The sequence below is a fragment of the Anomalospiza imberbis genome, chromosome 5 (assembly GCF_031753505.1).
Source record: "Anomalospiza imberbis isolate Cuckoo-Finch-1a 21T00152 chromosome 5, ASM3175350v1, whole genome shotgun sequence".
Taxonomy (NCBI): Eukaryota; Metazoa; Chordata; class Aves; order Passeriformes; family Viduidae; genus Anomalospiza; species Anomalospiza imberbis.
This window is the reverse complement of record NC_089685.1, coordinates 14,064,938-14,089,664: the sequence shown is the minus strand read 5'-3', so window position 1 is coordinate 14,089,664 and position 24,727 is coordinate 14,064,938. Positions and strand designations below refer to the sequence as shown.

Genomic DNA, 24,727 nt, shown 5'->3' with positions numbered 1-24,727 from the left:
CCTTAAGTTGTAGCATGGAAATGGCAGATTGCTGACACGCTGCAGGAGTGATGGAACACTGAATCTCCAGAGCGCTCAGAAGCTTCACAGCAGTAGAACTCACTAGCAGTCCTTCCACAGCGCTAAAGTACGGGTAACTCTACTCCATACACTTCAGATTGGCGATTGTCTCACTAAAAGCCTCCCGGACTGGGATCTTGTGCCCCTCCAGACATTATAATTATATTTATAGCCTTAACATTTAAAAGCTACCATTAAAGTCTAACATTTCTTGTCTTACCCGCACAAGGCAGAGGGAACAGGTTTTCCCTTTTGTCTTTGTAGATCCTCAAAACAGAGACCCAAGGGAAGCGGGACACCGATCCCTTCATAATATGCTTTATCTCCCCATAATAGGAATTCACAAAGAGAAGACTTAAAAAACCCAAAAATAAACAAGAAACTCCCAGACATACAGACACAAGGAGCACGTTTTCAGTATGCACAACTTTATTTTCTAGTTTATGGGTACAATTACTTTTCAAATGCAGCTTTTTAAAAGTATAAAAAAACTTAAAATACATCTCCAAATTTGATATCTGACATGCAAAGACAGAACAGTAATACTCAAAATGCATACAAAAATACCACTTCTTCATCCAGCTGGAAAAAGATAAGCACGTCTAGTTACACTACTTCAAGATACTTTAATTAGTACAAGAGTGTAGAGAATTATAGCTTCATTGCAAAATCCATTATTTTGGTACCCTTAATTTTGATGGATACATAGAAATTTAAGCACATAACCAATGAGAAAGGCATCTGAATGCATTCTGCATACTACCTCTTACTCTTCTGTGCCACTGTAGGCTTTGAGAGAAATGCTGTTTTTCAGAAAAAGTTTAATATTTTGTTCCTGTTAAATTAAGAACAACCATGCCTGGAAGAAATACACAGGTCAAGAATAAGTGCATTTTATCATATTTTATCACAATTAATCCCAGATCAGATGTCATATTTGGAAAAGAACTGAAAGACTGTTGAGTATTTCATTGCTTTTTAAATACCTGTACAGACAAGAAGTAGAGAAAGTTCAAAAAATAATGTAATGACATCTCTGTTGAGTAAGAATCTCAAACTTCACAGTGCAGATGTTGCCTTGAAAAAAAAAATCACTGCTACCATTTTTTTACCATCTTTTCTGTAGACTGTGTCCTGCGTAAGAATTAGCTGAAAGCTCACTTACCAGGTAGATTATTTTACTTTTTACTTTAAATGTACATCTGTTTCAAAGAAGCAGTACAGCTTCTAAAAACATGTCACTGGCCTTGTGCACTGGCAAATGTTCCAGTAGTCAGGTTAATAGGAGTGAGTTGGGGCCATGGCCTGATGGGGACTTCAGGCCAGTAAGGTGGGCTGAAGTGCCAACCTCCTGTGAGAGGCTGGCAAGGGGGCAGAAGGAGGACAGGTAGAGTTAAAAGCCTGAATTGTCAAATCACAGGCTGGGCTGAAGAATTCGTGCCAATAGAAATTAATGGTTCCATCTGAACAGGTGCAGAGTGGTCTGATTTGCCTCTTGAACACTTGCTCCATTCTCAGATGGTGGGGATCCCGCCCCACGGACAAAAGGCCCATGTCCATTGTGAACACAATCCTGCTGTTTGCTGGCTTGGACTGGAGCACCAACATCACCTAAGTTCAAGTGTCTGTACTGAGAAACTTCACTGTTGGGAAGGCTGAAGTCTGTGCCTTAACGAGAGAATACAGATTTTAGTTTGGTGCTGTTACCTATTGTGTAAGATACTGTTCAGCTGGCCGAAGATTATAGGATTTTTTCACTGATGTTAACAGAGTTCACTCGGATAATTTATTTAGTGTTTAGCTTTTCCACTGCTACCTGCAGCAGAAATCTCTGTACATTATAATGTGAGAAAATTTATCTGATGTAATCAAGTAAGGAGAATTAAATATACTGAAGGTAATTTTCCACATTGTTAAACTTAAAGGCATTTTATACCTGGACATTTCTTACACTTCAGTTTTTATCTGTTTCCTCACAATGCAGGGTTTTTTCCCATTTAAAAAATAATGTAATGCTAAAAAAATATAAGGTAGCAGTCCGTTTTTCCATCAAAATACATTTCTTCTTCATGAAAACTAAGAACATTAGTTAAGGATTAAAGTTTTGCTACTCAAATATTTTGTAAATTATTGCACTTGTGCATTATGAATTTTCATATGTAAAAGAACAGCAGCAGTTTGATATAGACTATGAAAAGAAAAAATCTCTATAAAAAATATAACTATTCATTAAACAAAAAATACATCTATATTCCATTAAAAAAAAAAAGTCAATACTAGGTCACATTCTGACTTTCTTGCTTACACTCAGTATCAGCCTGTTTCAGAGATTTCATTAAGTACCCAGGGACTAAGGTTTTCCTTAATTTATGTCATGATCTGCCTCTTGATGAAGATTATGTAACCTAACCAAAATAATCTTCTGTCTGTCCTTCATTTAAGGGACAATCATTAATAGTAGTGCAAGACTTGCTAAAATGGGATTAATACAGAACTAATGAACCCATATCCAAGGGTCTTTAGAAACTTTTCCTATTTGAAGTATTACTATAGTTCCGTGCTGTTTCCTGTTCATGTGACAGTTTCACCTGTCACCTCTTTCAGTGATCTAACTACCTGCAGCAATTTAAGGAATTGCTTGAAAAAATGATCATGATACATTTTTCAAGGCTTGTCAGCACATATTCTCACATTAATGTTCCAGAATTCAAAGCCTTGGCCAGCAAGAACTCCAGCCCTTTCACAAGACTTTGTAGAAATATTGAACAAAAGGCTTGCCATCCAAAGATTTTGGTCTCTTGCACTCTCCTGGGCAGACCGCAGAGCAGCTTTTCATCCTGTACACACTGGTAAGTGTTGGGCAACTTCTGCCTGACTAGTCCCAAAACTGAGTACATCTTTCACAATAGTCTTCTGATTTTCTTTTTTATTAATATATATCATAGCAGAAAGTGCTTGCAGAATCAAGGTCCAGAATATTTCTGGGATAATGCTAGCTAAAATTTGGAGAGTTATAGAGATCTGTATCATTCAGACAAACAATCAGGGTTTCTTTCAAGTGCAAAGATTGGTTTCATAGCAGAAAATGCTGGTATGGATAGTACTGGAGTGTGGGTATTGCTGTGCGCTCACAGGCAGGATGGTACCAGCAGTCCTTCAGGAAGCAAGGCGGCGCATAGCCTAGAGAAATGGGTTTTGAAAGGTGGAGAGAAACAGGCCGTGGTTAGTTCTCAGTATACACCATCTGGGAAAATTACATATTTGTGTAAACTAAAAACTCAGTGAAAGTACAAAGAAAGTAACTTCTGTAAACTGTGCAGATTGTGCAAGAAGCTGTCTGCTGTGTTAAAAGGAGGAATGAAAGGTTGATCATCATTTTGGACTCTGGTGCCTCAAGACTTACAAAGTCTTCTTTTAGGCACCCAGCTTGTGATTAGATCTATTTATAAGCCTGTGTAAGGCAAAAGTAATCCTAAAGCAAGAGAGATGAGGAGATACTTAAGCAGATATAATCTACTACCATCTCAAGAAAAATGTGACTTCCTCCACTTAGCACTGACATTCAGTATCCAGAGAGGGTATGTATTTATGGACAAGGTACCTGTTGAGGGCCATACTCTCACAGCATGACTGAAGGCTACAAGGCAGAGGGATAGACACATTGAGTTCTAAAGTGCATACCTCTTCCTGAACATCAAGTTCATCATCAGGCTGGCTGGCTTCTGTGAACTCTATGGGTTCCTTAGACTCCTGCATGAGTGAAATCTTGGTAGAAAGAAATTAAGAAACATGATGAGTTACATGTGGTCCATATAATTAATTTTTTTTTTTTTACTCTAAAGTACCTTAAAATAACATCCACAACTCAGAAGAGTCTGTTGTTTACTGTTCCTTGACAAAGATTATGATTTACTTTAGCTGAGAAGAACTTATAAATTGCAGAGCCTTTGGGCCTGTCTCTGCTCACATGACTAGTTATGGCTTTGTAAAAATAATAAAATCTATCTTTAAACTGCTGTATGAAAATGTTGATGTCTACCATAAAAAATAGTATGAAGAAGTTATAAAAGAGTCCTATCCTAGTTAATTATCAGTAATATTAATTTTAATTGCTATTTATTCATAATACTATAACAGTGATTGCTAGGAAAAGAATTGTGGTGAAAAGAAAGGAGGACATTATAGGACCATTTTCCTAATGAGGGCCTTTTAAATGCTACAGAGCATAGCAAATCTTTAAATGCTAACGAGTGTTCTGGTTATCTGAAAAAAAACACAGAATACAATGACGAAATGCACAGAGAAGGGCAGCAGGAGTTAACACTAGTGTGGAACAGCTTCCGTACACATCCATGCCAAGCAGAGTGAGATTATAGCTTTGATCAGAAGTCTATGGAGCGTTGGGAGTGGGAGTAGGGAATGATTATTCATTGCAGCTAACAATCCAGAAGTCCAGCAGGCCTAAACCAAGCAGGAAATATTTGTCATATAATCTAAAATTAGAGAACCCATCTCCACAGTATAGTGTTACAGGTTCCAAAAGAAGTATTACAGACACTTTGAAGAAAACTCCATCTGTAACAATTAAATATGATGTTCCAAATGCAACCTCCAGCTGATGAGGTTCTTAAGATGCCAGTAGTCAAAAATTAGAAAATGTGTCTTAGGATGAAGTGTTTTCCATATGTGCTGTTTCTCATGTTCTTTTCCTTACAAGCTCCTGGAGCTGACAGACCCTTCCTTTGATCTACAAAAATACTCATGTACTACAGAAGCTACCCAATTTACTATACTCCCACATTTTTTGTACTACAGTTCTAGGTCTAGTTTTCAAATGTGCTACAGAAACTTCAATAATGAGTGCTAGATGGTGGAAGGAAGGGAAATGTACTGCTGGATATCCTTACCTTTTCAAATATGGGATCCTGGTTGTCACTGTATGTCATTTGATTCCTTATGTAGAGCACAGCATCATGGACAGTCAAGAAAAAGATGTCTTTTCTGACAGTGTCATCAAAGAAGGCACCCCGTTCCAGCTGAGATATAAGGTTGTCTGAATAAAAGAAAGTCAGAACAGGTTTATAGAATATGAAGTAATTTAAGAAATAAATGTTAAAATACATGGTTGAAACTGTCAGAAATTAATCGGACAACCAAATGAATCCATCAATTATGGTTTAGTCTTGACTTTTACTTTCCATATTTCCTTTGCACCCCACCATTTTTTGTGTCCCAGTGGAGCCAACAATGCTTATCAGTGTTACAGTTCACATATTTATTAGTGTGGATGCTACTGCAGACACATCTAGAGATCCCTTCTCACCTTCGTTTTATTTTTTGCATGAATGAAAGTAGGGATACTTGGATATTTACCTTGATATGAAGCAAAGTACACTCTCACATCAATTCTCTCAAACTCTTTAATTATCTAAAAGAAAAAAGTTTGCAACAAGGACATCAATAAATAAAGTCTGTAAGGAGAAAATAAATATATGTCTGTACATCTGTGTACTGTATAGGTAATACACTTCATTTTTTTCTGATTGTCTTCATTCCACATAGTACATTTTGTTTATTCATCATAATTAAGGTACTGCTATACTTTGCTATACTTAAAGATCCACTAGTTAAGCACCTGGTTGCTGAAGTGGCCTATCTTCAACTATATTAGTGGAAGTACTCATTTTACATGCACAAGCATTGCTGCAAATTAAGGTTGTCATTCTGTTCTCAAAATTCGAATAATCATCTCTCCAAGTGAGACCACGTGGGCCTGAGCGAGCTTTATTTCCCTCATGTATGTGTGATATGATACACACATTCACTGGCACATGCAGATTTTTTTTACACAGATTTTTCCCCTCATGCAGTGCACCAGATGGACCTGTCCTTGGATGAAAAAGCTACATATGGAGAGAGTCATGTCAACGAACCCCATATTCCCATGTAACTAGGCAGGAGGCTGATGAAAGGCACACACTGCTCTTGTGTTTCACTTAGTTAAAAGGCAGGAGACTAGAATCAACCCCTAGCTCCCTGGTGGCAGGCAAGTCTCTTAGATTAGTTTTCAGAGGTGATTATTAATTCTATTTCTGTTAATTGATGAACTTGAGTCATGGTAAAGATCTGGTTTTATAGATAGGCTAAGTAGTCCCAACTGCAAATTAAGTTAGTGAAAGCATTAATCTGAACATACAAAATATCTGAAAAAAATGAAGACTGAACAATCTGGTCCTACACACTTATAACTGGGCACCAAAAAATAATGGAAATACTTGGCCTTAATCTTTACACCTTATTTCCTTCTTCCTAGGAAGAAATATGATTTCCTTATTATGTACTGCAAGTTTGAAGATTAGTTAATGAACGTTGATGAAGCACTTGATACTAGACATAGAAAATACTATAAATAAATGAATCATTCTTCCTTCATAATTAAAATGAATGAATAAATGAAGGAATGAATAAATAAATGAAGGAATGAATAAATAAACCTTGTGGCTAAAAACTGAACTGGGATGGTAAAATGAAAGTTTTACTACCTCTGTGTTGAGTAAGCATCATCCTGTGCCCAGATTAAAGCAGGAAGCATGTGGAAAGAAAATATATAACTAGAATATTTCATAACATATGCATATAAGGGGACCACGTTTTGCAGTTAATTATTTTGCGTACCTGACTATGCAACCTTCATATTGTTATTTTAATGCATTTTTTCCCACTTAAAATACACACACCACCAATATTCTACTTCTTGCTGGTATTTTTCAACAACATACTTTTTAAAACTCAGAAATTAACTTCAGCTAACAGCTCTTGATTTACATACTACTGACCAGTTTCATTTTCATAGAACATCAGAAATAAATGCCCTTACCGTTTTTATTGATCTCACAGCTACAATATCCAAGAAGGTTACTGCTCCAAAATCAAGAATGAGACTGTGGATGGGCACCTTGGGGATGTTTACTTTGACTGGGAGTTCTGAATTCCAGTCCACCTGGATCTCTACTTCTTTGGTGGGAACTTGAAGATCCTGGTTGTCTTCAGGTTCTTCATCAGTCTCAAAAGCTTCATTATTAATACCAGGCTCACTGATGATGCCATTCTAATGCACAGATAATATATGGAATATAGAATTTAATCATGGGGAAAGTTTGGGAGTTACAGAAAATACCACCCAGTGGTACCTTCTGTTGAAGGAATTGACAAGTATCCTCTGCTCCCAATCTTGGTACTGTGGTTAGCATAACTGATGCCATTTTATAAGGTAAGAAGCCATTCTCTAGGCTGAGCAGGTCATGTATTTGTTCCCTTTTCCCTCATTCTCAGGCCCTGAAGGTCCTGTGAACCAATTAGACAAACCAAACCGATTTCTTCTTCCTCTCCCTACCAGTTTCAAGGTTCCTGGGCACCAGGCTGATATATCTCTTCCTTGCTGGCTTTGAAGGTCCCAGGCACGTGGGCAACCAGGTGTAATTGGTGACCCCATCAGAGAAAAGGAAGATATAACAGTGCACAGAGCACTGTCTATGGCAAGTCCTGTGTGGGGAAATTTGGACCAAAACTGCTGCTGACAGTGAGACACTGCCACGGGCCAGGGATGCCTGCACTGTCTCTTGTTTTCTCTGAGTATTAGTGACTCGACTTCTTTCATGTCATTTTTAAGTCTAGATTATGATTGTTATATTGTTACATTAAACCATGTATTAAGATCTCATCTGATCTGCAGGGGGTCCAGGTAGTTAGAAACTCTAAGTTAAGTTAGGGTCTAGGTGATTAAAACTGTAAGTTGTATTATAAATTCTGTATGCTACTTATAAACTGTATTACCATGTAGTAAGTCATACTTTTCATCTCTATTTTAAAGATGAGTACAGAATAATTCATAATTAAATCTTAACTAAAAAGCTCCAACAGTAATCCTTTGAGAAAAAAATAGATGTAAATAAGTTTAAAAAGGCCTACCTTAGTAGCTTTTAATTTTCCCTTCTTGATTAGCTTTTGTATTTTCCTCAGTGCTTTGAGTCTCTTATTATATACCTTGACTGCATCAAATCCCACCTACAGAAAACAGACCAAAATTATTTCACTTAACTCAGGTATAATTCTGAGGAAATCTCAAGGATAGTAAAGAAGCTTCCAAACCCATAACTTAACACTTACAGTGGATTTGAGGCTGCTTTTCAGTCCATCAATGTTAGCATAAAAAATTGGACTTGAAAACTTGAGAATCTTCACACCTTCTGGTTCTATAACCTGTTGCCAAAGAATATAAGGTTAAACAGCAGCAGCCATATTTTGACAATAAGAAGCAATTTAACTATTTCAATTACATATCTAATTAAAAAAGATTCATAGATTTGTTGATGATTGAGGGAATTCTGTTTTTAGAAGCTTACAGCCCCAGCATGCAAGATGGACCAACCATATGGATGAAGAGTGTGCTGAAATTTGTTATCTTTGAAGACCCCACTTCCAAATTCAAGTTATGTACAATATGCAAAGCACAACCTTTTCTTACACTGACGTGCAGACTCGAGGAAAACAATTCAGCCATGACTTACATTTTTGTAGTCCTTGACCTTCTTGTAGATGTCTGTGCCAGGAATGTTTCCAAAGCCTCCCCATGAAGGACTAACAGAAATAAAGACAGTGAAGGTAAATGTCATACATGGGCACTCACAGAATTGAAGGGATTGCTGCATACAAAGTGTCTTTGACTCCTGTAGTTTGCTTTCTAATGCCAAACTAACAGACTTACAAAAGCTATTTTGCGTCACTGTAGTGAACAGGCCTTTATAAAAACAAGGTACTTTGGTCTCAGCCTACTTAATACACCATTTTGATTTAAGAGCTGAGTGAACAACTTCTTCAATTGGTTCCCCAAACCAGAAGAATATTTTAAAACCAGATTACTTTGGTTGAAATTTAGAAAACCAATTTTTTTATACCGAAAAAAATTTGATGGCTTTTTTTCATTTCAAATTAGCGGAAATTCATTTACATTATTTTCAGATTATGTAAATCTTTTTGTCCAACCTTTTAAATTTTTATTTTAGTCAATAACAAAACCAAAATGTTTTGCAGTCTCCATGTATATATTTAACAGCCAAAGCAAATAGTTTTGAAGTTTGTAAGGCCTCATCTCCCCTTTATATTTTGGTAACATTATCTGAGTTGAATTTGGGAATGTTTTTTTGAGGCTCTTCAAATATCATTTTTTTTATAATCCACTGTTGTGTAACAATTTTTACAAGGCTTTATTTTTATGCATTTGCTGACAGTGCAACTATACCTTGGTAATGCTAGTTACTATACTCTGAACTCCAAGCTGAAGAAGTTATGTTGTATTTTCAGATAAAAGGTCAATGGAAAAATAACAAGATGACTGAATAAGGTTCTTCAAATTCACCTTTTCTCACCATTCCACTCCCATATATTCTTTAAGCAGCACCAAATCAGCCAGAAGCACAATTTATTTTTTCTTACTCTCATGCTTTCTCTTGCTCTTCTTTTACAACCATACAATCAGACTTGTATAAGCAATAAATGAAAGGGTTATTGGCATGTGCAACATACTGTAGTAATATTACCTGCTGAGAGTTACTATAATGATCAATTCACTACAAAAGCCGTGCATCTGTTTATATTTGATCTAGAATGCTCCTGTCCCTTTTCAGAACTCAGCTATGTGGGTGCATATAAAACATGGTAAGTACAACCAGAGTGGCCAACATGATATAAAATACTGATCAAATAGCGCAGCTTCTATTATATCAGTGTAATTAAATGATAGCACACAGAGTGTCTTATTCTAAAAGAAACAGATTTTTTTTCATTTCAAAATTTTTGTAAACCCAAGCAGATATTCTGCCAAAAATCATCTTGCATTTCAGCATATTATCTTCCTTTTTCATAATATAAAACTAATAATTATTTCTGATACTGTATTACTTACAACTGAACTCTCAGCACAACTGTCAGCAATCCAAACAAAAGGCCAGCAAGTAATCCCAAATCAAGTCCGAGAATGATGGATGCTATACATGTAAAAACCCAGATCATCTGGAGAAGAAATAACAAACGTAAAGTATTTTAACATATAACTTCTGGTCACACTAAAGAAACACTAGACCAGATAATATGAGAATCATATTTTAGCTTTGGAACTGATTGTAGCACACTAGCAATCCCCTGACTTCCAATCCCCTGTCTTGACTTTTGTCCAAGACAAAAGTCTTCTTCCTCCAAGATGCTTTCATCCATCATTATCTTATTAGGCATAGTTAGGCATAGTTAGCTTTTTAGGAAAGAAGGGGATTTTCAACATAACAATATTTTTTTAAGGATCTGATTCCTTTGGTGAAATTAAATGAGATAGTTAAACATTGCATTTACTTATTTCTGATGAGGGCAATCTTTGCTAATCTTTCTTAAAACTGGAAAGAATTTTGTTTTACCAAGGTGTAAAATTCTGTAAGATGCCCCCCATGCAGACATATAGGGAAGGAAGGGGATTTCTCTATGACATTTAAGAATCAGAAAGAACTGTTGCAAAGAGAGGTATTTCATATTAACAGGTTGATGGCACTTCTCTAAGATCTCCACTGAATATTCAGGCAGAACAGTTGAAGTGCACTCCTCAGTTCTTTCCTACATCACTGCCCATGCAGTAGACCCATTTTTTTTAAAAGCTGAGTGCTTGCACTTCGCACTGAAGTCAGTGGGATCTTTTGTCTATAAATCAGTAAATGATTGACTAAAATATCTGAGATCTGCCTAAGACAGGTACTGCCCAATTACATTAACTGTAAAATCTAAGCACAGTAATGGGAAAAATGTCTTGCATGCAATCTTTTCCTGCCCTAAGAGCTACAGTGAAGGTCTGTTCCACAGAATATGCAGTGGGAGATGTGAGCAAATACCCTGAGATATGGTTATAGTGGTTCGTAAGAAAAGTCTCTTCATACATCCCTTAGCATACCAAATGAATCCATATCCTAGCTTGGATTAGTCTTACCACAACAAAAAAACATTTTTTCTGAGGACTATCTGAGATTATTCAGGCAAATGGGATGTTCACGTGGTAGCAACAAAAATATACATACATTAATTAAATGTGCACATTTGCACTCATTTAACAGTGCAAAAGATAAAATCAGAATGGTAAAGGTGGCAGCATGCCGTCTGCTTTTCAAGCCATGTCAACACAAGATTGCTGTACACTATGGAAATGGCTATGGAGGAGTTACCACTGCACACAAATACCCTGACTGGCACCCTTAGTGCAGTGTTTAGGGAATAAAGAAGATTAGCAGAATATTGACCTAAAAATGGGGAATTTTTTACTGACCTCATGGCATTTGCATTTTGAGGATACACATAAATGTTTTCTGACCTTAAGACTTCAAAATCCTGCTTATGTGGTAGTTAAGACAAACTTGATGGCATTAAAAGGTAAAAAAACGCAAAAGTGGACAAAAACATTCAGGAGGGAAAAAAAATTGGTTACTTACAGCATCCACTTTATTCTGTCTCCATAGACGGGGAACATCAAACACTTGCATGAACATCCCTTTCAAGTTAGCTATGACAACAGCTGCCAACACAGACTGTGAAGAAAAATAAGGAAAAAGTGGTATTCAGAAGCAAAGATACATATTAAGATAGTGCTCAACATGACACACTATAAACCACAGCCCTGTCTGGAATAAGATACCACAGTTTAAAGAGGGATGTTAATGTTGCCCATCATAGTTGAGCATTCAGATCTGATGTGGCTGTGCTGCAGAAGAGTACAGTACCTTTTGTAAGGGCTCTAGCAATTTCCCCAGGGCAACAATAGAAATCAAAACGATCCCAGCTGAGATTATACCAGCAACCTGCAAAGAACAGTGTTTATAGGAAATTAACTTACTATGATTCTATCATCTGTTTCTAGAATAACTAAGAAAAAATTACAAACAGTTGCACATTATATTTCTTTAGGAACAGGGAGACCTGCCAAAGTGTCATTGTGTTAAGGCATATGTGGGCAACCATTATGCACTTCAGCTAACACAGAGGGAATTCAATTAAGCAGGAAGTCTAAACAAACACAAGGTAGTAGCTCTTGAGGGGTTATGTTACAAAGATGAATGGAGCAGTCTATGTGTAAGCTGGAAAAGGAGCTGCTGGCTAATCTGTAGTTTTTCACTGTTAAGAACTGCACAGCTATAGTTTGGTAGAACAAAGTAGTTTACTCAACATGACGAAGATGTTCCATGGCTGATGGTGAATGGCAAATGGCAGAGCTGCTCAGGCCAGCACGTGGGAGCTTAAAGATATCATAGCCAGCTGGGAGAGATTTCCTCCCACATCCTACTGTGATAAACTCAGTCCTCTAATTGGGAATGGAATTGTGGGGAACTAGAGTTAAAAGATTTCCGACCCCTAAGGTAACTCATGCTATGTAAAACTCGATTGCCCTCTTCTGGCAGAGCTACAGAAATTATTCACTACTAGAGCTGAGCTGCTAACATGGCTTTCCATGGGCCAGCAACACAATCATTTTAGGACTATTTTCATCTCATGGTGAAATCTAAGCACTACACAAAATTAAATTTACCTCTGCACAGTAATAGTAAGAAGAGGTCATTACCTGAGTCTTTCCACCAGTACTTTCTTGGACAGCAGTCCGTGAAAGAGCGGTAGTTGCAACAAAACAAGAAAAGGCACCTGAAAAAATGTTGCTGAACCCAAAGGCAATAAATTCCTGTAAGATAATTTGATAACACTGTAAATAAAGATGCCTGAAGACAGTTTTCAATGGAGAAAGACAGTTGCTTCTGCAGTTGTTGATAAAGTAGGTAGCACAATAATATTAAGAAGAGTATGAATTAGTAATAGCAGTTAAATGTATACACAAATGCCTTTTGTGCCAGTGAAGCTACCTCTGTTTGGAAACCAACACAAAGAAGTTGGTATACTCCCCCTGAAGTGGATATACTTGTCTGAGTACAAAGGTGTTTAAAGCTTACTTTCACCAGTGCTACCAAACCTAACATTTCTAAGAATTACACTGGAATAATTGCATCAAGAAAGGGGTACTAGAATAAATTTAACTCCCAAGTATCATAAGCTAAACAAATTATTTTGATCAGTGCAATAGTCTGAGTTTAGACAAGCCATTAACTAATGCAAAACATTGTATTATTAGTAGAACTATTAAGGAACTTCGCAATAAAACACAATTTCACTAAAAATTTCTAGTTTGCTTAGTCAGAAGTTTTTCACTCTAAGCATCCCAATGAACTCATGCTGAGTCTCAGGCAGCATTCTCATAGATTTGCCCCAGGGTCACAGATGCCAGCACCTACTGATGCTGGTTTTTCTGCTCAAGTGAAAAGAACCCTGGGAGCTTTATGTCCTGGGATCTGGGCCATTCCTCTGCTGGAAAATAAAGACTTTGGGAGCTGTCTGCAACCAACCCCATATAATTGACAGAAACGTTGTTTTCACCAAGCTCACACAGGCACAAGAGCTTTTCACTCACTGCAAAAATTTTAAAATATAATTTAAGATTTGATTTTGGGTGTCTCCCTTGTTTTGTACAAAATTAAATTTCCTGTAAATTTTAATTTAGCTCCAACCACAAGAGCAGGAACAGACCTAAATGATTCATGCCTATTCCCCTGTAACCACTGTGACCAGTGAGAAAATATTAGAGGTATGATTCCTAGTGTTCTTAGGTGTTAATGATCTGGATCTATGAAGACAATATAGACACTGGTAGATAATAGTATCAACCTGTCCTTCAAAATTATTTTACTACCTGATTTTATGATGTTATTTTAACTCGTCCAGGTCAACTAAACTATTTGCCCATCATCCTGGGCTGCATTTAACCTTTGCTACATGTAAAATTCATAACATACTACTGAAAGGAAGGCACTCTGGTTTTATAAACTAATTCTTCTACTACAATATTTAATCAGTATCTTTGAAGTACACCACTGCTGGCAGAACAACATATTCAACAACAGAACAGCATAAACAGCACTTCCAGGATTATGTATTATTCTTTGAGATTTATTAAACTGAAAGTTGGTGCATTTTTAGTCAACTTTAAGACCAAGTGTTACCAGGACTGTAAACTGACAAACAGAAGCATAATTTTCTTACATACTGCAAAACAGTGTTTCTAAAGTCAAACTTTATGTAATCCATTAGTACTAAAATAAAGGACTCATTAAACAAAGTACTCATCTTACCTATTTGTTGTACTGAGGGCATTTTCTAATATGGTCAAAGGATAAAATTAAAAATTAGAGTAGATGCAGGATGAGGAAGCTTTCTGAGATTTTAATTCTATACCCTGGGCAAGCAACATAACCCCTGGTGAAGACATTGAACAAATGCAGGAATCCTGTAAGAGCTTGTGATGCACAGCTCATGTCACATTCTAGCTCTGTGCCCCTAGAAACCAATGCTTAAAGCAGTTCAGCCATTTAGTGCACACAGCTACTCCAGCACATTCATATACTTGTAGGCACTAACTATTGTGAAGCTGCAGGACTGATCTATTAGGTTACAAGTATAGTTATATTGATGTAACTGGTGTCATGCTGAAAAGTACAATAATTTATTAAAAGTAAAGTTCAGCTAATTCAAATCCTGCATGAAGACTAAAGCTAAATAAAGCTGTCCAGAGCAACTTCTTAGCTTGACATTGCCTTCATCTGCCTCAGCAACCCACCACAAAATATTTCTTACAAGTGGAAACAGAAAGTAGGTTGCTAGGCCATGTCAACTTGACATCACCAGAAAATTCCCCTATACAGTGCTCAGCCCTTTCAGAGCTAAAATGCCCACCTCAAAATATGCCCCTGCAGTCACTAAACCAATACAGAAGGAATGAAATTGCATGAAAAGCCCATCCTGAAGCTGGATCTGGCTCATCTCTATATGGCCATTTTAAATAATTTTTTAAGAGTTGAAAGAATTTCTCTTGTCAGACTTCAGTGCTTGTCTGAAAAATGTGTGTGAATGGTGTTTCTTTCATTTGGCTATGTAAGTCAGCATGTTTTACATTCACTATGTTTACATTCACTATGTTTATATTGTATATTGGTTATACATACCTGGTTTCCATCAATAGTGTAGTCATACTTGGTTGCATACACCTTCCCCACAGACACGGCAATAGCATAAGCAACAATAGCAATGGAAAAGGAGGCTGCAATCATCTGGGAAAACAGGCTGACATTTGGAGGCTCAGGAGGCAAAAATCTAGCATTTAGAAAATATATTTGTGTTACCAACTTTGATTGAATTCTATTCTTACCAGAACTGTCAAGTTTGAGGCAGAGGCATACAGGTTGCTTATAATATGAAGTGTAATGTTTCAAGTTAATAAAAAGGTGGAAACAGCCCATTGACATACAGAACACGCTTATCTAGTTCACCCCAGCCCAAATCCTGATGCTATTAGTCAGCAACAAAGTTCCCATTGTTCTCAGCATGACTGAGATTTGGCCTTATGATAGCAAAGTGAAAAACTACATTTTTTGAAGTATCGAATAAAGAATGTATTGAATAGTATTATGAATTACATAAATATGTTAATGACACTTCATACTATGTTAAAATACTTCTTCAGTAAGATCTCAGAAGCATTTTATCCCTTACTGTGTTTCCACAAATTTTAATTAATTAAGCCCTGAATACTAAATGGAATGTGAAGGTTACTACTGTGAAGTGCTCTGAATCTTTCAAGTGGAAGTCTCTACCAGTGTAATCCTCAACATCCTTGCTCCTATGAGTATGGAAGTGACAAAGTTGATTGGGATAGCAGTAGCAGCATTATTATGAACCACAGTGGGATAACTCAGGATTACAGAAATTAAACCTATGCAGAGTTTCTTTATTTAAAATCCTTATTTTTTAAAACCATTTTCCATAGTCCTATAGTCACTTCATGAGCTGGAAGCAATTAATTTTCAGATGGACTTCATGAATTAGACAGACATTCCTAAGCCCATTTTACAGAAGAAGGAAAGCTAGGCAACACATTTAGGTGGCATAATTGATAGAGCCAGAAGTAAAACTCAGAAAATCTCCAGATCTGTGTTCTAAACTCAGGTTACAGCTCTCAATGTTTCTTTTATGCATTTTCTCTTACTACGGTTATTTTTGGCCAATTAAAATAATACCTTTTTCCCACAAAACAAAGACACTCACCCTCTTGGAATGCTCTTAACAATGCCTGCATTGTATTTTTTTTCCAAGTCGGCAGCATATGAAATGCCAGTGGCTACTATTGTCTGTAATAGAATAAAACAACAGTTTTAAGACTTAAAAAGAGTTCCTGTCTTCCTGTAGCTAGACCCATCCATTTAATCTGTTTCCAGCTTTTGTTATGCCCCTTTGCTTACCACAATAACTTCTATTGGTATAGGTATAGGTATCTTGTGTTTGAACCGATCATTTATTTCTTTAACTACCATGCAGACAAAAATGGTGAGGAGTCCAGCAATAAGATCTGCTATGTTGGTGGTCCCAATTTTTTCAAATGTTTCAACAAGAGTCTGAAAAATAAAAATGACAACATAAAACATGTTCATGTCCACTTGAAGGATGTGCAAATACTCATGAGATGATCCAGATGCATAGGGTTTTGGAGAAGGCCAAGTAACTTCATTCAAGCCTAGAGAAGCCTGAGGAAAATGTATTGTCAAGATGCTATCAGTAAATGGATTTAATAGTGAATTTAATGGAAAAAGCACAACTGCAAGAATTGTCCACATACGGGGCTTCTGCTTCCCAATTTTTAGTGAATTAATACTAAGTAAAAAGAGCTAACTCTCTACCTGTGTTTTACCTCTAGCTTTATCAGAGCAAGGAAGGGAAGATCTGGAGCATCTTCACTTTGACAAATAGCAAGGGAGATCCTCATTTTTCTAAAGAGAGCTAGCAGACCCATGGGGAAAGCTCTGGTTCACTTCACGCCCAGTTCATGTGGTGTGTACCTTACATGGTTCTTATTTCCACTGCTGACAGAGAATGAGTGTGAACATACAGGTCCTATCAGGCTGTGGAGAATCCTGCACTTCAGAAAAGCAGCAGAAAACCTCACTCCACAGTAAATTAACCCTCCCAGCAGAGTTCAGCTCCAGACTGGAGCACTCACAACTGGGTTGCAATAGGCAGCTCCCTTCTCTACCCTTCCTCTGCCCTTGCTTGGTTATATTGTTTACTACAAGTTATTGTACAGAGAAAACATGAAGAGATGATTACAAAAAAGTCACAAATACTCCTCTGTTCTCCTCCTGAGCATCAGGGTAGTTCTCACTTGCCTCCTGTCTCCAAGAAAATGTAATTATCCCATGCATAGTGAAGTAGCTGTAGCAGAACGATCTGGTAGAAAAGGGGCTAGAAACAGACTTCTTGCATCCTGGTTAGCTCCCCCAGTAATGAGCTTTTGGTTTAAACATAAGAGGAGGTTTGCAGCAGCACCACCACTCCCACCCTTCTGAACAGACGTTGGTTTGGAAATACAACATCTAAGTGCTTAATCAGCTATGTTTTCTAAGCTAAAGAAGCCTTCCCGAAACACTGAATCAGACGCCCTCCCTTGGTTGACTGAAGCCATTTCTTGCCCATTCTAGTGTTTACCACGGATCCCATAAGACTGGCTGAGCACCTCTTGCACTGCTTCACTTCACAGGGAAACAGTTAACTTCCTAACTTTGGTTGTGGATTCTGCTAATGTTGGTTGGATGCTTGGTGTTGCAGTTTGATAAACAACACTACTGAAGTGAGTCCAAAACTTGCTGAAGCAGACACCGCAAATCATGGTTGAGCAGACCAGAAATAACAATTTCTTTGCTCTACATGCACCTGCAAAGACATTGACCTGGCTCACCTGCAAGAACACAGAAGCTTTGAACTTTAACCTAAAATGTCAGCATCCCACTCAGCCTTGCTGGGGCTGGAAGAAACATGTAGTCCTTTCAAAAAGTGTATTATACGAAATACCATTCATTCAATTAAAAAAAAAAAAATTTTAAAAAAAGCTGGATTAACAAGTCCATTATTCTGCCAGGTCTGCTGCAAGACTTGTCTCATCTAACTTCCCTTATTGTGAGGGGAAGAGTTTTCATTAGTTCTGAAGAGGCCCATAAGATAATAGTTTTTTACCCACACAAATAGTCCTCCAGATCTATTTTTTAATTTTTTCCTTGCTGTTTATAGTTATATTCATCCTATTATTGTTAATCTAGATGTCTGCTGTATTTTTCTTAGTCTGGTTGCCAGAACTGGCATGCAAAATCTCCAAATACTTTTTTTTCCCTAGAACAGCCTCTTTTAGAAATTTGCTATTCTAATATGAACTGCTATGGAACATCTAAAATACTGTGAACCTGGATAGTTTCCTGCTGAAGTCAGTGACACAACTGAGTAATTTTCCTGGGAAAGGATACTATTATGTAGTACAAGACCTCTAGGAATTCAGCATTTCTCTAACGCAGCCAAAACATTTCTCATTTGAGCATTTTCTATAAAATCAACAAATGGAGTTGTAACAGTCAGCCTCACATTTGCTAACCAACAGGTACATGGCCAATGGGTGGGAATCTGTATCCTTTAGGAATTCACATGCATGGCTACAGTGTGAGATGGAGAATGATACCCTTTACCAGAATGACCTGCTGGTTTAAGAGACTTGGGACTGGCCAAGTCTGGGAGATGACCTGACAGGGTTAATAAATGATCAAATGTCCTTCACAATAAGTGAGAAAGCAAGGGATGGGACAAACTGTAGTCTCTAGAAGTGAAAAACTGTTTTGCTTGGCATTTAAACTGCGCGTGAAAAAGTGCTCTGTCTGAAAAAGACTTGAAGATGGCAGTTAGTTTCTCTGACTGGGGAACCCCAAAGGCAGCTATTTAGAGCCCAACAGCTATAAATGAACAGCTGCAGATCTTCATGAAAGTGAGAACTAAAGGAATGCCCTATACTTACCACCATATATATGGACCATCCCTGTGTGAAATGGAAGCAGAAGATAAACAATTATATAAAAATACCTGTTGTAATACCAAAGCAGATTGGAAGGGCATACTTACATATATTATGGAAAGGACACCATTATAATTTTTAGTTGAAACATTCAGAACTATTTTCAGTTGTGACACAAGCACTTGAAAAGCAGCTGCAGTTGTGAATCCCCCAACTAATGGATCTGCAAGGTACCTCACAATGAAACCAATCTGGAGAACTCCAAATATAACCTGGAAAAATCATGAAGACTATCAGCTTGTTAAATAACAAAACGGTACACTTTTATTTGGACATTTCTTATGCTTTGTTTTCTCTCTTTGTTGATACAAGTCTTAGGACCATATTTCCCCCATTTCAGCCTAGTGTAGCTTAGTATTGTCCATCCAAGGAAAGAAAGGAGACCTGAAGAAATGTGTGAAAGGAAGCTCCAGGCTATGCACTATTAGTACTCAGTTTCATGTCTTCTGTTCTGCAATCGCAGGGCTATTCTGCTCTCTGTGCTCCCAGTCATGCTGGCAGAGACTCTACACAGGATATGAAGCTCCTAAGTTTGTAATAACTTTCCTTCATTTTTGTGTTTTACTACAGGAAAATGTCTGATTTCTCTAGTAGGTATTTTTCTGCCATTAACATTAAAGCAGTGTCAACCTTGTGTCTTCAAGTCAACTATTTTACCTGTAAAATTCCAACCAGGAATGTGAGAGTACTTGCAATCAGCACTCTCTGTGCATCTCTGGATTCAGTGTCTATCAGTGCCCCTGTGACATTAGTTCCTGTAGCATTACTGCCTTCTATGAGAAAATTCTCATCAGGGGCCATGCTCAATACAACAGATCCCACCATCAAACTGACTACTGGGAATGGACCTGTAATGAAAAACAGAACACACTAAAGTCTAACACACATTGAAAAAAAACATTTATCAGACTAGACAAGAAACTCTAGTCAGAAAAACCATGTAATATTGTAATTGGAGTACATTGGTAGTATTAGGGACCAAGAGCCACAGGCACTGCATACATGAGACAAAAATACTGCGCCTTCTTTAAATACTGCACCTTCTTTAAATAACTTATGTTGTACATACAGATACAAGTGCAGTTTCATGCTTTGCTTGAGCCAATTTAAGGCTGTAACAAGGTCAAAAGGGGCAACATGTTCAACATGCTCCAACCATCTCCGTTGTATCAGCATCACAACGAGACAACACAGATCACCAATCCAGGTGAAAGCAACATTTATTTCTTTAAGTTTTAGGGTTTCTTTGTTTGCTTGTGTTTATTTGGTTGGTTAATTTTTTGGGTTTCTTTGTCATGGTTAGTTTGCAGCTGATCCAGCGTGCCACATGATCGGGGTTCCTAACACCACAGTTGTGGCAGGAACATGATCCAATGGGTAGGAGCATATATTTTGACAGTATTGTGCTATTACATTGGCTAAAGATGACTGAAACTATACTTTGGGAAAGATACAGAGAAAGTGATCATTATGTCAGTAAAACACAATCTAAAAATAATCATATTTGTTGCAGTTATTTACTAAAATTATGCAGAAAAGAAAAATGTCACAAAATGTCTTAAAGAAGGTTCAGTTAATTTTACACATACCTTAAAGGACACTTCATGAATAAGAGCATTGGGAAAAGCATGAAAAGGAGTGTTTGATAATCTAGAAAGTAAGAATGCCACCATAAGTTGACATAACAAGTCAGATCTGGATAGCAAATGTGAGCTGCTTGGTAGGGTAGGAAGAGGCTAACAAAGTTGAGAAAACATACAGAGCCTTTGATGCAGCAGAGAAGAAAGTTGATGAAAAAATGTAGTATTATGCCAAAGCTCTGGGAGGGGAAAACAATGTGTTCTCGGTAGATATGAACAAGGAAAGACTAGATTTTGTTAGAATGAAGAAAAAGGAACTTCAGTGACCAAGCTGTAACAAGAATTTTAAATGTGAGAACTGATAGGAAACAAACCTCATATTTTAAAGAAAGTATTCAGAAAGAATCAACAAGGTTTACCAATAGCATTGATGTGAGGACCTAGAGTGAGGCTGGAGTGGATACACAAGTTCTGGGTCTCCACAACAGGCAAGAAGATACTGTCCACAGTAATGAAAAAAGGATGGAGCAAATAAGGCTTGTAGAGAAGACTTAAGGAGCTCTGTTTTAGCCATCTTGAGCTTTAGCTGATAGACAAAATGTTTGTCATTCATACTGCCTACTGAGGCCTTGATCTTGTCATTTCTTGCATAGAGTGTAGCCATAGACAAGATTTATACTTCAGAACAAATTCAAGCAAAAAGCACTGGCATACCTGAAGTTAGCTATTATGCAGAATTGCCTGTATAAAGAAGAAATAAGCCTTAATTTCCCGAGATCCACCAATATTAATATTCACCACAGCCAATTTGTTTCAGAAAGTAGTTATACTGTATGAAATATGAATGTCTCCAGTAAGGATTAACACTGTAATAGATAATTCACTGTAACTTGAACACATGCAGTTACCAACTGAGATGTGCCTTGATGTTCCCAGGAAAAAGTATGTCAGGATGGGGAAAAAAGCAGAATAGAGACCATATCCAACAGGGACTGCAACCAGCAAAGCATATGCCAAACCTGAAATGATAGATCATCAAAATATCACATTTAAAATCTCTCAGTAATCTACTATCCCTTCTAGAATAGACTTTCAGAACGATTTACTGCTGTGGTCCAGATGCAATTTAGAATGCTTTGTCTGTAAATCAGTTGCAGGCACACATGTGAGTGAGTATCAATGACTGTAAATGACTGTATATCCCATGCTGGTAGCTGAATGAGTAAGTACTGGAAGATGTTCCTATGTTTGCACAGATAGCTCAATACACAGGCTGAGACAGGAAATCTAAGTGGATAACATTGTTGCAAGAGTGTGTGCTTCTTGAGAGAAAAGGAGGATATGTGAAGATTCTATTTTCAGACAGAAATTTCAAGCACAGGACTCTGAGTTATTGCACGACAAACATGCTTCAGTATCTTCAGCTCTTGTGAAAATAAGGCCACTTCTTTTCCCAGTAGCAGTTGAAAATCTAATCTACCAATAGTAAGTCACATAAATTTGAGAATCTCGGTTCTTCTTCCTTTGCATACCTGTGCAAGCTGTCAAATCCAGCAAGCAATAAAAAAATTTGCCTTCAAAATCATATCCTAGTTAGCCAGAGTTCTCCTTCAAAGATTCTCCAAAACCTCTCAGAGTTCAAACAACTGAAGTGCTGGTCATACTACTGTGACTGATTGGAGGACTGCAAGCAACACACATAGTTGCTGGGAATTAGGGATTTCAGGGACCTCAAGATTCTAGAAGCCTCTTCTTTTGCAAATATTTTGGCCAATTTTTCTTGTAATGAATGTTCTAAAATTTCAGATTTTTTAAGAATTACAGTTAGGTGTAGAGTTACATTAATTTGGGTTTTTTTCCTTTTTTTCTATTTTTTTTTATGCACAGGTGGGAGACCAGACAGTATATTTAAAAAATTGGTTTTACAAATGGATTCTAATTAAGATAAAATCAGGCCACTGAAAAAAATTAAGGAGGTTACAGTATGAGCACAATAGCTGTTATAAGTAATATGAAAGGTCTGTCTAGCCCAGTTCATTTTTAAAAGGTACAGGGATCATGTAACTGTGCCACTACCTTCAGCAAAGATCTTCCAGCTCTGACACTCTTCTTTGGGAAAGAATCACTTTCTTTATTTCTCAGGTCACCTCCTGCCTGGGGCAGAAATTTGTAATGCTTTTTTTTTGTGCCAGTCTCTGCCTTCCTAGCGTGCTCCAAGGGAACAGACAGGAGGGAATACTTGTGTCTAATCGGGAATGCGTAAACTGCTTTCTTTGTTCCCAATGTAAATCTTTGTCCCCTTCCGCAAACACTTAATTACCATTGAGGGAAAATGTGGGGTTGACACAGCTAGTTTTGCCTGCTGCAGTCCCGAAAAAACTGTGAAAATAGTGTAAGAAGTCTACAGAGGTTAAATTACTGGATGTATCAGGGTTATAGTCAGTCTTGTCTCAGACGGATGCTTCCTCAGGCAGGATGGTTCTGCTCTCTGAATCTTCCTTCAGTAGCTTATTTGAACTAATTTCTGCTTATTTCTGACACTTTCATATTTGTTCATCTACTGAAAGCTTTGCTAATAAATGGAATAAGGAAGTAAGGAAAACTTAATACTGCAAGCCATGTACTCTAAATATCCATTAAGTGTAATTTTTTAAAAAATGTGAATACTTCACCACCTCCTTGAGGGTTGTCTTCTGCAGAGACCTGAACAACCATATGATATTAATTTTAAAGAGGAGTAGATATCAAGGTTGCATTATTTTAGGGGCGTAACTAGATTTTTGTAGGCAGTTGCAGAAGAACTATAGGCTTAGACAACCAACAAAGAGAAATAAGACCAAACAACCTATCTGATTTATCACTATGTAATTAAAATTTTAAATATCAAAATAAAAACTTTTTCAGTAAAACGCCTGGAAGAAAAGTTAAATTCATCTTTATAGCACATCACAGGAAATTTAAATCTTCTAGCCAAGGAAAGAAAAAGGAATCAATTAAAGCCATAAATTATTTATTGCAAAATAATACCTAATATCTAGTATTAAATAACAAGCCTCAGATTTGTAATTCCATCTGCATAACGTCCCGGTGTTCAGCCAGCTCCCTTATAGGGACGTCCTGGGGAGCGGATCGCGGGCGTGCCTGGCTTTACCTTGCAGGGTGGCAACGAGGCCGGTGCTCAGCCCCGAGATGATGTCGCTGATCAGCCACTCTTTCACCCGGTAGTTGGGCAGCCACTCCAGGATGGGCAGAAAGGACTTGGCAATCTGAAAGGCCCTTTTCTTTGAACATCTGCGAGAAAACAAGTGATGAACACACCCCACGGAGCTGCAATCGGAACGTCCCAAGAACCCCGAAGTGACAGAGAGCTGAGCTGATGCACATTTACATTTAAGGGACAGTGACTGTCACAGCCCTGTCTCCCAGACAGGGACGGGGCACGTACTGGTGTCAAGAGCGCGCTGCCTGAAGAAGCACGCCGCGGGCAGCGGCGATACGCAGGGAGCAGGGACGTGTCTGCTCGCAGTCCGGCGTGTGGGGCACTTCATCCCTCGGCGGGTGGAGTTTGCGGGCGCCGGGACGGCGCGCCCTCCGGCGCCCCCCGGCTCCCTCCCGCCGCTCGGACCCACCTGCAGGCCGCCTGCGCCCGCTCGCGGAGAGTGGGCGGCAGCGGCGGCCGCCGCTCGTTCTCCTCCTGGAAGCCGGGCTCGCTGTAGATGGGCCGCGCCACCACGTAGTGGCTGAGCTCGGCCAGCGGCTCGCTCGCCCGCCCGCCCGCGGCCATGGCCCCGCCTGAGCCGGCGGGCGGCGAGCGCGGCCCCCCCTGCCGGCCCCGCCGCGCCCGCGGCCTCGCAGCGCTGTCCGCGTCCTGAACCGCGGCTCCGACGGCTCTGCCTGCGCCCGCTCCCCGGCCTGGGGCAGGGCGAGCCGGCCCCGCCGCAGCCGCATTTATACGGCCGCCCACGGCCCGACGCTTTATTTACGGGGAAACAGAGAGACCCGGCTCCGGGCCGGCCCGGGCGAC

General features: G+C 38.4%; 1 protein-coding gene across 2 annotated transcripts; it reads right to left on the bottom strand.

Moving 5' to 3' along the window:
- Positions 1–471: 471 nt before the first annotated feature.
- Positions 472–24,727, bottom strand: SLC26A4 (solute carrier family 26 member 4). 2 transcript variants are annotated; one of them, XM_068189698.1, is made up of 20 exons: positions 24,333–24,727; positions 23,855–23,994; positions 21,612–21,722; positions 19,781–19,971; positions 19,171–19,335; positions 16,479–16,631; positions 16,285–16,367; positions 15,186–15,333; positions 12,704–12,817; positions 11,868–11,945; positions 11,580–11,675; positions 10,022–10,128; positions 8,628–8,697; positions 8,227–8,319; positions 8,029–8,124; positions 6,938–7,168; positions 5,434–5,488; positions 4,968–5,113; positions 3,742–3,825; positions 472–3,240 (listed from the first exon to the last, which is right to left on the bottom strand). In XM_068189698.1, exons 1-20 carry the CDS (start codon positions 24,485–24,487, stop codon positions 3,217–3,219), a joined length of 2,340 nt encoding a protein of 779 aa, XP_068045799.1. In that variant the 5' UTR covers positions 24,488–24,727; the 3' UTR covers positions 472–3,216. The 2 variants fall into 2 exon arrangements, with proteins under 2 accessions (XP_068045799.1, XP_068045800.1); XM_068189699.1 differs by lacking the exon at positions 21,612–21,722 and having other exon boundaries at positions 24,333–24,725.

What these genes read in the sequence shown, in the direction of transcription:
- SLC26A4 (XM_068189698.1), bottom strand. Translation starts at nt 24,487, where the DNA reads ATGGCCGCGGGCGGGCGGGCGAGCGAGCCGCTGGCCGAGCTCAGCCAC. An exon ending in GTGTCCTTTCCATAATATAT is followed by an intron (nt 16,632 to 19,170) that starts GTAAGTATGCCC and finishes TTTATTTTTCAG; the next exon opens with ACTCTTGTTGAAACATTTGA. An exon ending in AGGATCCCATATTTGAAAAG is followed by an intron (nt 3,826 to 4,967) that starts GTAAGGATATCC and finishes CTTTCTACCAAG; the next exon opens with ATTTCACTCATGCAGGAGTC.